Source organism: Anopheles arabiensis, chromosome 2 (assembly GCF_016920715.1).
Source record: "Anopheles arabiensis isolate DONGOLA chromosome 2, AaraD3, whole genome shotgun sequence".
NCBI lineage: Eukaryota > Metazoa > Arthropoda > Insecta > Diptera > Culicidae > Anopheles > Anopheles arabiensis.
In genome coordinates this window covers 39,595,571-39,607,843 of record NC_053517.1, presented here as the reverse complement: position 1 = coordinate 39,607,843, position 12,273 = coordinate 39,595,571, and the positions used below count along the sequence as shown (strand labels likewise).

The 12,273-nt window shown below is 44.2% G+C and overlaps 1 protein-coding gene across 1 annotated transcript; it reads right to left on the bottom strand.

Moving 5' to 3' along the window:
• Positions 1-10,970: 10,970 nt before the first annotated feature.
• Positions 10,971-11,864, bottom strand: LOC120896193. The gene is made up of 2 exons (XM_040300154.1): positions 11,725-11,864; positions 10,971-11,667 (listed from the first exon to the last, which is right to left on the bottom strand). The coding sequence occupies exons 1-2, from the start codon at positions 11,808-11,810 to the stop codon at positions 11,067-11,069; spliced, it is 687 nt and encodes a 228-aa protein (XP_040156088.1). The 5' UTR covers positions 11,811-11,864; the 3' UTR covers positions 10,971-11,066.
• Positions 11,865-12,273: the final 409 nt, after the last annotated feature.

The window sequence follows — 12,273 nt, the reverse complement described above, 5'->3', positions numbered from 1 at the left end:
TGTTTGCTCGTTCAGTTTTGTTTGGCTTTTCGTGCATTGTTGTTTGCTCTATCCCACACACACACGGACACACGCATAGGAGAGCTTCGTCTTCAATTTTCCACTTGAAAACCACGCTCAATGGAGGAAATCATTGGCAGCTGTGTGCGGTGGCACACACTTTCACTATCAAACGCTTGCACACGGCGTCTCACTCATGCCCCTCATTAGCCTCCCAGCTTACGCATACTACCTGATACTGGTGAACTCGTTGCTGCACGCCGTTGCAAATAAACGAAAAATCCTCTCGCTCCTGTTGATTGTGGCAAGGGGGTGGGTTATTACGTAAAGCACAGCGAAAATGCATGATTAGAGATGGGCTGAAAAAAGTGCTCATGTCCGAATTTGACCCGAGCGCCATCTTCGGTTTCAGTATTGTCAATTGTATGTAATTTTCAACCAATTGTAGTATACATTTTTTAGCTAGCGCTGAACTTAAGAGGAAATGCTTTGGACCGTGTTTTTTGTTTGTTTGTAATCTACAATTATAGTAAAAAAAACACTGGTTGGGAGGTTGTTTAGGAGCGAGTGATTTGTAGTACACGCCGGCATGCTGTTTAGTGCTTCTCATGTAAATAATGTGAAGTATCCGATTGTACTGAACAATATAATGTTGCTAGTTTACATTATAGCGCATGGTATACGAATTAACGCACAAAAGCGTAACAAACCCGTATCGCAATGCCAGCATTGACAATTTATGTCATTTTACAGTCGGAGACTGGCTTTTTCCGCAAAAGGTGAAGGTTGTGGTGTCCGGTGAGTCAACCTGTACAAAATCTACTCCAGTTTAAGATTGCCTCCCCGTAGTTGTTATTTCACGCGGAAAAGTACGGTGGCGAAAAACTGGTTCAACAGTTTGTATTTCTCTGCACACATACACACACCGCTACGACTCCTAACGATGCTACGTGAGCTGGGCGACCGTCTATTCCGGACCGGACAATCCCGGACAAGTGACAGGTATTTGAGTTGACAAGATAGAGACCACAAAAAAAACATCAACAACACATCACTGACATGCTCACGTCGACGAAATCATCATAACCGTGCGACATAAAGTGGGTCGGTTGGTGTGATTCGTTTCTTTCTCCAAGTGTTTTATTTATTGCACTGGCCGCGGCGCTGGCGGAGGGCTGACAGTTTGCTGTGAGAAATGGCTAGGCTGCGATGATGTAACAAGCAGAAAGAAGGACAATGAAAGTTCGCGGGGTAGTTGAGTGGCTGTATGTAGCATGTGTAATTAGCGTGCACCGGTAAGCATGATGAAGATCAATGACAGTAGGCGCACTACAAATGGAATAATTAGCATAGCTAATGCGGTACCCGGGGTGGAAATTATAATCAGTAAGTTAGTGATATTAGCGCGTGTGGAAGCGGCTGCGCTTACGTGAGAACGATTTCACTGTTAAAAATAAAATGCTGTATTCATTTTATAATGCTTCATTATCGTAATGGTAACAAATTAAATCAATCAAATACTAAAATCAAAGCTATTTTGATAACAGCATGATAAAAGATAGTATAACTAAAAATAATACACTCTTAATTCCTTTTCCCAAAGATTATTGACACATTTTGAAAGATCACATGGATGTAGACAATCTGCAACAGTCTACAGCTATTCCTATTCCTCTAATGCTTTCAATGGCACTTTACGATCCTAGCGATTGTTGGGGACTCGGTTAATACGCTATTTGAACACAAATCTATTCGTATTCCCAATTCCCAAACATAATGGTAAAGGCAATCATGTCATCTTGGTTAGAGAGTTTAAAAAGAAATTTACGGACAGAGTGATCCTTGATTTTGCGGGAGAAAGATAGTTCTTTCTATTTAACGTAGTGAAGTTCATTTCGTCAGATTTGAAAAGGATGCATATGTGGTCTGGGGTCACTGAAAGCCTAGCTCACTTCACTAGTGGGTACAGGCAGGCCTTGACCGACAACGGTTCTTGTGCCAATGAAGAAGAAGAAGCATATGTGGTCGGATGCATACATGTATGTCGGAGGTACTATACAGGATCTTGAAGCAGATGGGATTTTCTATACTGAGGGTAAGATAGACATTTCTCATAAATACATAATAAAAGTAATAATTCGAATAATTTAACAATGCAGTACCCAAACTGAAAGTAAAACAACACATTTGAGAACATTTTGGCGTAATGCGTGCAAAATTAGTTAAATTCAAGCACAAAAGATAAATTCAAAATTAGTTAATTTTCAATCGTGCGGTTCCTTGTGGATCTAATTTGACACTTGCGGAACATATGCTCTGTAACTTTTATGATTTATATTTTTGTAAGCTTTATCACATGTTTGAGTTGTCGTGATTATTAAGCAAAAAACTGGCAAAAAACCAGAATGAAAGCAATAAAAAATCTTGTTTTCTTATGGTTTAAGCATCCTGACACCAAAGAGGTAAAGACTGACACTTTGTCGAGAGGGAAAGATCGACACCGAATACGAGGATTTGTTTTGCTTCTTATATACATTTGTGCCTATTCCATCAAATACCTTTAAATAAAGATATTCGGAAGATATACACCATCCAGCAACTAGAGAAAACATGGAAATATGCGTGAAACGGCATACCGGTCAAAATAGCAGCCATTAATTGCTCGATGCTGTTAAGGCACATCACGAAATGCAATATCTTGTCACGACTTTTAATCAATCAAAAGAAGAGGCATTGATATGACATCGTTAGATGATGAGAGTTGACGAGAGGTTGTATGGAATTACACATATCAAAAAGTTGAATTTTGACATAGTGGAAAAAATGGCTTAACCTATTAACAAATCCCTCAAACATGCTCGAGTCTTGGACTTTCCGTGGAGTACTTTCCTAAGGGGAAGTTCTACACTTTTGTTCTGTATGCTGGAGCAAGATCCGCTGTTAGTGCCCGATATTTTAATAATGCCTTAGATTCTGCATTCTACGATATGTTAGAAGCGGCGGCTTGCAGTTCCTAAATTCACGACTGTCGTTGCAATTGGCAAAGAATTGGTTTTGTACATACCAGGACATGGAAAACAATATGATAAGTTAAAATACTATAAACCACTTCAATTTCCAACGTTTTCTACAGGTCCATCTTACACTTCATGGTGTCCATCTTTCCTATATCAGGTGTCTGTCTTACTCGAACATTTCAAAACTACACGAAAAAAAAGTTTCAACATATTTTCTGATAAAATATGAGTGCAAGATAATGTATGCACGTTTTCATGGTCGCTGTATTTATACATCCAAAGTTTTTTTTTTAATTATTTTCCTTAAGGTGTCCGTCTTTACCTACTCTTAAGCCTTGAGTTCATCGCATATAAAGGAATGTATGAGATTTAGCAAACATACTATAAATATACTATATATGAACCGAAATATACATGATTCAACCGTCTAAAAGTAGTTGTCAAACATCTATAACATCTATGATACTTATCCCCTTGCATGTTATTGTTCGCTGAAAAAGGAGATATATTTTAATTTTAGTAATAATTTACCAAATAATTGTAAAAGCTCTTCAATATTTAGTCATAATCAGCATTCTCTTTTTGAAAAAAAAATACAATTATATACAATAATAAACAACACGCACAAAGCATACTACATAACAATTGATTTATTTTTTAAGCATCTAAGAAAGTTTGTTGTGGAAAGTGAACAGAAGAGGCGCGAATTACAGCAGTAAATTACTGAGGAGGATGAAAATCATTAACAGAGAACAACGGCTACTTACAGTAGCCAGAAAAGCGTCACGACCCCACACACTGGTGCGATCTTTACGAAACTTTCGCTTGCAATCGTACTTTGGTTTAACAGCCTTACATATTCTACCGTGTGTATAAATAAGCAACATGTGCACAAGCTGTGCCCAAATTAAATAATAACTAAAGCCATCGTGCACCGCCCCTCCTCCTGCACGTCACAGCTTCCTCCATGCTTTAGCCTCCTGACGCACCAGGGCGACTACTATCGCCCAACACAAACAAAATTACTGTTGCGGTTTTCCTGCGCTCTCTCACTCTCTCTCCATTGCGTCGATATCCGCCCTACCGGTAGATCTGGTCCGGGTTTTTCTCCAGCGCATCCTTAAACTTGATCGTGCCCCGGTTCCGGCTGTACTTGGGGTCGAACTTTTTCTTCACCCGCAGCTCGCTTTTGCTCGACCCGGCAACGGCACTGTCGCCGTGCTTGTCGACCGCCCGATGGTGGCCGGTCGTTCGTTTCTTGGTCGTACCCTTCGTCCCTTGCGAGCCGCCAGTCGGTTTGTGAGTGGTGGTCGAAGCAACCGTGGTCGCATCACTGTGTCCCAGGTAGGACGTCGCTGGCGCGTACGGTTTGGGACCCTTCGCGTAGCTCTTCTTCACGCCCGCATATGGGCTGGTCAGACCGTTCAGCCCTCCAGCGCTGTGGGGAACCGTTTCCGCCAGTGCGGCAAAGGTGGTGACGGGTGGGGCGGACTGGGTGCTGAGTTCGGCCGTGCTGCCGGCAGTGACCTGCGTCCACGGGCCCGCCACGGCAAACGGAGGAGCGTGGGTACGGTTGTATTGCATCTCGACGTTGCTGTACGACTGTGCGACGGCTGCCGGAGCCTTTCCATTGTTGCCGTAGAACATTGTCGCATCGTACGTCGGGCCGAACCGTTGCGACTGGCCGCCCGCCGTCGCCGGTAGTCTGGCCGGTGTTGGGTGTGTGATCGACACCGGCCGTACGGCGACGGTGGTAGAGGTGGCGGTGGCACAGTTCCAACACTTTACCCGCTCCTTCGGTCGCTTTTCCTTGCCCAGGGAGGCCGCTTTAGAGCGATGCTTCTGGGTCGGTGCGCTCGTTGCCTTCGGGCTTGGTGCGGAAGTGCTTGTCAGCCCGTAGCGGCCAGCCGAACTTGTCCCCGTTCCCGGCAGCTTCGGTTTCGCAGTGCGCGTGGATGCCGCATCCAGAGGGCGCTGCTTTTCCGCCGGCACAGGCGCCAGCGCGTTAACGATCTTCGACTCGGACAGCTCTGGCGCGGTAGCACGCACCGGCAGTGGTGCCTTTTTGATTGATGCGATCGGCCGCCAATCGTCATCGGCTGCGTCCGGGAAGAGCGTGTGTATGGTGGCTTCCACCTTGAGCTCCTCCCGTCGCTCCAAGTCGCGGATCACCGCGTTCTCGAAGTGCTTGTACCCCGAAATGCCCAAATCGGACATGAGCGAATCGTACTTGCCGGGCGGTGAGGCCGTCGATGAATGGCGGCCGCGCTTTCCACCCGCGATCGCCTTCTTTTCCCGCCGTAGCCGACGGAGGCCGACTTGAAGTGAGAGGGGCCCTGTTTGGTGAACGGCTGCCCGTACCGCAGCTCGTTCGCGTTCGAGTAGTACCCGGCGGCATTGTGTATGCCCGCTACCGGACGATGACTGCCGAGCAGGTTGATTGGTCCGTGGCCCGGCATGGAGACGGCTTGCTGGATTGCTCCGGTCACACCGTTCACGGCGTGCGCCAGCTTAGACGCACCGATACCGGTCTTGATGTTGTTGATGAAGTTTTCCAGGTTCGTTACCGCCGGCACGTAGTAGGACCGCTTCTTTGGCCCTCCGCTGGGGTTGCCGCCCGAATGGGCTTTGGAGAAGGGGGCCGGTTTGGCGGCAAGCTCGTGGATAGCGTTCGAAGTGCCATCAGTCGATGCTCTCGATTGCCAACGTGCGGCGTGGGATGTACCGCGGGATGTTCGGTGCTTCTTTGATCTAGCGGGAAAAACGCACGCACACAAATTGCATGATTAGCTGAAGCTGAAGCTGAATGCACACAGAACACTCAATGCTTACCTCACCCGACTGCCCCCAGCGAGAACCACCGACAGCAGAAGAACTAACAGCAACAGAACGTGTATACTGCACTGTAATCACACGAAAGGAAACGAGATTAACTTCCAATTTAGAACCAGATCACTGCAGATCACTTGCACGTTAACCCGGGCGGTCTCCAGCCGCTACACTTACCGTTCTCCGGTTGCTGCCTATCATTTTGAAAAGCGCTAACTGCATTTAAGCCTTCACGTACCGCAACAGCTGAACTCAGCTAAACTGGCCAACCTGATCCCGCACACTCACCGGACTAGACGCGATTGCTTCGGAAGCGTCGGGTGTGTAGTGTATTTATAACTTAGCTAATTGTCGGCTGCCTGTGCAGCACAGGCCGGGCCTCACACCAGCCAGGGATCCTCTATCGTGCCGCGGCCGTGTGCGTGCACTATCCCCACTCTGGCCGTTGCGCCAAGGGCGGGTAAATGCCCGGTGTGACGTTTCGCCACAGTATTTAGGAAGAATTCACACCTACCGCAACGATACAAAGCGCAAAAAAAAAACGGAAGGAAGTACGAAGTACGAACGAAAGGCAATGGGCCTGTGCCAATGCGGGGCGGTGGGGTGGTACCGTACCTGTCCGTGGTGGTACCGTTCGCTTTACCAAGCGTTAGCGTGTGAAGTGTCCGCACAGAGTGGAGTTACAAGAGGAGCAAAAATGCTGAAAATTGCGTGAGGAAGGGTAACGAATTGGAAACAACTGATTGGCGGTGTTAGTGGGTGGTAGTGATGGGTAAATGCAACAAAAATCCGGAATACCCATCACAAAAATGATGAATTTTACTTAAAAATAAAATCATTTTTTCATATTCAGTTCATTTATCCCTATTGGACGAATCGTTTTCCTGAAATTAAAAATTAGAATTAAATAAAATGTAAACTAAAATTGTTAGGGGATCTTGGAGCAAAATGGACCATTTACATATTTTTATTTGATCTTTATTGAGTAGACAAATCAAACACTCACGCGTTGGTAGTAGTAATCGATGTTCTTATTGAAGAAGTGCAAATAAAACAGTCAGACACATTCTGTATTATTATGTCAACAGGAACTGACCATTTTGCCCCATGCTAGATGGAGTCCTAGATGTTTTTTTAGAAGGAAGGATCAAGTCTCATTTTAAAACAACATTTTTAAACAACAAAAAATTGATACAAAATTGTATGGAATGCTTACATTTTCGACAAAAAACCTTAATTCTGATCACAGCTTATTATCAAAACGGTTGATTTACAATTTACATTATTTGCTATTTATCATTTTTTAGAATTTGTCATAGGTGACCACATTGCCCCCAGGTTCCTGTCCAATGGTGTTGCGTTGAGTTAAGTTTTAATTCATAATACCTATGTACTCATTTAACGTTGGGTTTAACATTAACACCAAAGACGGCAGCTAATGAACAATAGGGACACGATCGATATGCACGATAAGTGTAAAGACAAGCCTGTGCTCCTTTCGCTTTCCGCCGTTTTACTTGGAAACTCTCATTTTCATTTCGTGTTTTAGTTGGTAGTGAGCGTTTTTTTTGCGCTGTTGTTTTGTCTGTTGCATGTTTCACCACTGTCGTGCGGAAAACTACCGTCCAGTAAGTAGTGAGAGTGAAACGGGAGGCGAAAAACAAACCAAACCCCAAACACGGATCGGCACGATCGGGTTGGTGCCATGGGGATGCTAAGAAAAGTGCATCCAAATCAAACATCGCATGCGCGAAGAGAGAAGGTATAACGGGCTCGTGAATGTCGGCGTGCAGAGCCATAGAGGGGTGGTAAGCTAAGTAGACGGGAAGTGGTGTGCTTTTTTCTGCACTTCACGCTTCGCAGGACACGTAGGAAGTCTGCAGAATTTCCACAGCACAACATGCACACCGCGGTGCACAAAACAACCGTATCCTCGGTGACAATGCCGTGTAAGTGGATCGATTTGATAGTGCAACTATGCTCATGTATTGGTGTGTGTGTATTTGTGCAATCGAAGTGGGAAAGCACGGCGGAATAGCAGCATAGCCGGCATGCTTTTCATGTCGTAGACGGAGGGAAGCGTACTGCAAAATGAACACAAAATAACATAATCGTTTAGTAACGCGTTTTCAACGCACGCACATGGGGATCCAATTGATCGGTGGAAGGTGAATGAGCTCGAGCGGGTGTGGGCATGAAGCATTTTCTGCAACTGAAGTGTTTATGTGTTTGTGTGCGTGTGTGTTTCGAGAGAGTGCGATACGCAACGATCTTCAAATCAATTTCCGGTGCGCCCGGCCGGAAGTTTCGCGTTAGGCGATATGTATTGAGTGTTTTAACACTTTTGTACCGTGCAGTGACCTGTAGCCGTGTAGGTCGATGCAATGAAACGTATGCAATAATTTATGTACACCATTGACAATTGTCCTAGAGCGATCGATCTCAGTGTATTAACTACATTACTTTATGGATGATTTATAGATTTTATGAACCTAATAAATTTATTTTACCTTTTTATATTGTACAAAAAGAATATCATAAAAATGCATTTAATAATAAGAAAAACAACAACACAACATCTTTAAGAGAAGTATGATTAACAATAACAGTTATTAAAGTACAAAGTATCATTTGCGAGGGATCAATCGTTCGTTGGACTCCACAAACTCTCTGGCTGATGGAGTTGTTTTACATCCCAAAAACGTTCGTGACTTCAATTTGTTCGACAAGTAGTGATAGGAAGTTTCTTACAAAATTGTAACAGAAAAACGTATGAATTCATGGAATTTCACTTATAATGCTGCTAAATGTGGGCGCGAGTCGCCTTCAATCATAATCGTCACCCACGCTGCTTATCCGATAGACATGCGTGTTCCTCAAGAGTCATCCTCTGTGAAGTGAAGAAGGGATAGAAGCGCTAGTACAAGTAGGAAGATAATTTTTAATGTAATTATCTGCTGCATTACCTTAGAATCTGCATCTTTGCCAGATACTCCATCGGAGACATGGACTCCATCTGATGAGCGTGCCTGTCCATGCTGTAGCCAAGCACCTTGTAGTCCGTCTTTTGGAACGTCCGATGATGCACCGGCTTGACCCGCGTCTTGGTCATGTGAACGTTTTTGTAGTTGATGGGCACGTGGAAAACCAACCGATCGCCAGCAATTGCGGACTCGATGATCGCCGCATTGAACAGCACGATGAGAACCAGTAGTGCGAATGTCTATATCAAAAGTGTGTGACCGTTAGTAATGTTGGGTTAAGAAAACTTTGCATTACCTACCACAAACCGTTGCATGATGGCAGCTTTTATCGTGACGATTTGCTCGTGTGCCGACCTTCCGGATTTGACCCGATCTTGACGACTTCTCGAGATGCTTTGAGTGCACCGTTGCACCGGCCAGATGCATTTATACTCGTGCATTGAGCATGCAAATCGGTGTGATTATTTATGTTAGCAATGGTCACACTTGCGAAGAAATTTAAGACATTGGACTGAAGATAAGTTTCGACGAAAGCACGGGTAGGAATTGAGTTTCGGAAAATGGGAAACTTTCTTTGGTATGCAGCGTTCGTGACCTTCCACGGGGTAGGTGAGGCATAAACCTACCAGTCCGTAACAACCGATCGGTAGTCATTGACATTCACTTAAACCATGCTCCAGGGCTGGGACAGTTTATGCTTCACCGTGACACTGTGTGATCATTTGTTATACGGCGATCGCTGTAGCACGCATGCACCACGGTCTGTACCGGCTCGCCACGGTCAGGTGCACCGGTGCAAAGTGGCGGGCAAAATTGCATAAGAGATTGAACGTGACAATCAGCCGGTTGGAAGTGGGTGCATCGAACCGCTGCTGTAGCCGATCAGCTGTTGCTAATTGTTGAAATGTTTTAGGGACTGAATTATTATGACGCATTTTTGTGGTAAATTAAATTAAATCGGGTGTGAAGAGCTTTATTTATGTTTTATTCAGGAGGGTGTGAGAAGCTTTATCTTATCAACGAAATCATATTCTTACAAGATTTTTAGTGACATGTTATAAAAGATAGAATTTATTTATTTACCACTGTCTATAGTTCTGCGAAAAGAAACATATATTTTTCCTCTATGGAATTTTAAAATTATAGTTATTATTAAATTGATCATAAAAATACAGATACAGAAAATACGGAATTTGATATTAGAATCTGAAGGAATAATCATTTTATCAGACATTCATAAAAAGTTAATGATTATTTAGATGACATATTAAGGTTTCTGATATATTATGGGCCCCATCTACATATTCGCGAGATTGAACATGTTTTCTATGCGTATTTGTTTCGATGAGACAGCATGGATATTATTTTATTATTATTTTAAACGAATTATCTTTCAATAGGGGCGATCCCGTGGTACAGTCTTAAACTCGTACGACATAGCAAAATGCCCGCTAGAATAGAAATTCTAGTCTAGAATGGATCGTCCCCCCGACCGAGGACTGACTATCTGGTTGCGTGGTATTGCATAAAGTCTCGAAAGCCTGTATTAGTATTGGCCGGCATGTCTGCGTAGGACGGTTACGCCATATAGAAGTCTGTCAATACCATTACAATCATACTGAACTATGGGGACTATTGGGAATATGATTATTGGGAGACTAATATTGCTGTTTTACTTCAAATATGCCATAGGATGTTTTGCATTTTGTGTTTAGTATTTCGTACATCACAAATTTGTGCTCAAAAATAATGATGTGTTTGACTCTCATGTATTTTTTTTAAAGAACTTTAATGTTGAAGATATTAAATAAATTTGTTAAATAATGTGTCTTATACCACTATGAATGTGTTACAAGCCATCCGCCAGCAGTAGTAGGTTGGTACAATGCAAATGAAAAGAAACGGAGAGGGTATTGAGGGTAGTGAGACAAAATAGAAGGAAATTTAGTTTGCATGTCTCCTTTTATGACACAACAAATATTTGTTAAGACCCTAATCTCTACTTTACGTTATCAATATGTCAAGTGCTATCTTGTATAGTTTATCTAAACATACCGAATATTTATTAAAGTTAATGTGATTAAAATGTTCAAGGACATTGTTTTTAGTCAGAGTTTTCTTAAACCATATTATTTATTTAAATAACAGAGAAGCATTCAACAAATTGCATAACAATAGTGATAAAAACAAAATTCAACAAAAACTTGCTCCAACAGCAGTGTACACCACCATCCCGCTACAGATGTCCGTAAGCCTTCTTCTTTTTCGACTTTTTCACAAGCAAGGTCGACTGTTCAGCATCGCCTGACTTAACGCCAAACGACTTGTCCCAGTTGTATCCCATGCTGGACAAGTATTTGGTTTGCGCAAAGTTTGGCAACTGCATCGCTTCCTGCAGCATCAGCTGATCGGAAAGCTTCCGCTGCTGCCGGTAGTAGTCCCGCAGATAGTCCGATGCATCGGCCGGCTCGCGCAGATCGTTCGATCCTCCTCCGACGGTGGGCGTTTCCAGGTTGCGGTAGCGCATCATCAGCTCCTGAGCGAGCTGTGTTGACAGTTTGTCCTGCACCATCGAGGAGAGGGAGGCGGCTGCCGCAGCTGCCATTGCGGAGGAAGAGGCTGACGAAAGGGCCGCCGAGGGAGATGATACCATGCCCGAGGGTAGCGCACCGGAAGGCATCCACATGCCAGCGTGATCCATCGCCAGCGGTTGCTGATCAACGAACGTTGGTGGCATCTCCTGGACGACTTTTTTTGGATGGTACACGTGCATGTACTTGGTTTTGACGTGGACGTGCCGGTTGATGATTTCGGGCACGTGCAGTTTGATGTGAACACTGTGGCGGAGGAGATTATAAGGAGATCAGTAGGTAAAGCAAGAGATGTTGACTCACTGTTCTGTGTCCTCATCGCCGTAGCATCGATCGCGTAGGAGCGTTGTAAACACGCCCAGGCTTAGCACAACTTGCTGCAGATTCATGTTGTAGGGATTTATGTTAGTGAAGGTATCGAACCGGGCCCTTGTACTGATTGCAACGACACTCAAACGCAACTGATGCTGCCTGTGACACAGGATGTGCTTTAAATACAATCATTGCAAGAGCTCCCTAACATCCAGTGCGATTTCGTGTGGCTGCAATTGATAGTCAACTGGACCGCATGTGACGTTCTCTTTCTTACCACCAGTGCGCACTTGCCGCTATTAAATATCATCTGTGACCTTCCTTGCCAGTGTCTTGCGAGGAGTGTAAGATCATCGAGCCATGCAGAGGCAAAGGCAACGGAAACGTTCATTTGAATGTTCGTGTTCGTTTTCAAACGGTTCAACAAAACGTTTCCGCTTTCGCCTTCGGTTTGACATAGTTGAATTGCTGCTGAGTGTGACATTCCAGTTGCGTAATCTGGATCACACGAAAAAGGTTGAAATTTCTCAAGTACACAAC